This window comes from Parathielavia appendiculata, assembly GCF_033297405.1.
Source record: "Parathielavia appendiculata strain CBS 731.68 unplaced genomic scaffold N657scaffold_43, whole genome shotgun sequence".
Lineage (NCBI taxonomy): Eukaryota > Fungi > Ascomycota > Sordariomycetes > Sordariales > Chaetomiaceae > Parathielavia > Parathielavia appendiculata.
The window spans coordinates 19,808-21,018 of record NW_026944262.1 but is presented as its reverse complement, the minus strand read 5'-3'; the positions used below and the strand labels follow the sequence as shown (position 1 = coordinate 21,018).

Below are 1,211 nucleotides of genomic sequence, written 5' to 3'. Positions count from 1 at the left end.
GCAGCCTCCAAGTCGATCTGCTAAACTAAGTCAAGAGGCAATAGGTGGCGTGAGAAAAGGGGAGAGAGTAGAGGGCTTGTACGAGTTGATGACCGAACGTCAACGAATCGGATGTAGTTAGCGTGCCAAGGCCCTTTAGGCTTCGTGCCTCCGGGCGAAATAAATTCCATCCATCCATCCAACCGTTAGGAAGAGACGCCCCTGTAGTGAAACACCTAGTTCCTAAGCGCACCTACAAACTAGCGGCCCATCCCCCTCAACGCTCCGCCGCAGCTGCCGTTGAGCCTATCCGCAAACTGAAACAAGGCCGCGTAGGACTCGGACTGACCCAGAGCCCTACAAAGGTGCGCCGAGAACACCAGATGACCACCACGACGGCGTAGAGAACCGTCAAGACGAGAAATTCCCGTTGCAGGAGGACTGCCAGGTTCCCGTTGTCTTCGGATGCCATGAAGCTGCTTGACTCCGACGTGTCGAGCGCGCTCATCCCGCCGAGAGCAATCAGCCATACGTTGCCTTGGCAAACACGTATGAGAAGGCGGCGACGGCCAGGGCTTCCGATGACAACCGCCCAATGATAAGGACGGATACTGTTTACAGACTGTTCTAGAGCATGTAGGCCAGGACGACGGGGATAGAGGCTTTGGTCAGAAACTACATCTCGACGAGCCATTCGACGTGTTTGGAGCGGGCAACAGATCGGCGAACCCCGCGTGAGGAGAGCCGAGATAAGGTTTGTCGGCATACTGCTCGGGATCAGGGAAGTGGGAGGTAGCTGTCCCTGGCTCGGAACTTGTTCATTATGCGTTTGGAAAGCCTCGAAGGCCTGTCGCGCGGTGTCGATGATTTTTGATTCGGTCCGTCCTGTCGGGTGTCGACAAGACCCAAAACAGCCAAATTGGCTTTTATAGGCGAGATTGCGATGGATGCCGGTTATTCGCCCAACCATGGCCTTTCATGCATTCATGTACAACGTGTTTCCCCTTCTCTTTGTTGATGGTGTATAAGCTCGAGGTTCTCCGGAATGGCCTGGAAACGTGCAAGCGCTTTGCGGGATTCAGAATCAGTGGAAGTAAACTGTGACCCTCTGTGTAGAGGTTAGTTACACACAGCGCAGTGGCGGCCGCCGTACGGAGGCGAGTTCGACGCCATGATGACGCCATGCCCTTTGTCGTCTCAAGTTCGTACGAGGCTTGCCACTGACCGTCCTA

At 55.0% G+C, this 1,211-nt stretch overlaps 1 protein-coding gene across 1 annotated transcript; it reads right to left on the bottom strand.

Moving 5' to 3' along the window:
* Positions 1-239: 239 nt before the first annotated feature.
* On the bottom strand, positions 240-487 carry N657DRAFT_685146 (uncharacterized protein; the record flags this gene model as incomplete). The annotated part of the gene is made up of 2 exons (XM_062796753.1): positions 240-296; positions 368-487. 2 exons carry the CDS (start codon positions 485-487, stop codon positions 240-242), a joined length of 177 nt encoding a protein of 58 aa, XP_062642300.1.
* Positions 488-1,211: the final 724 nt, after the last annotated feature.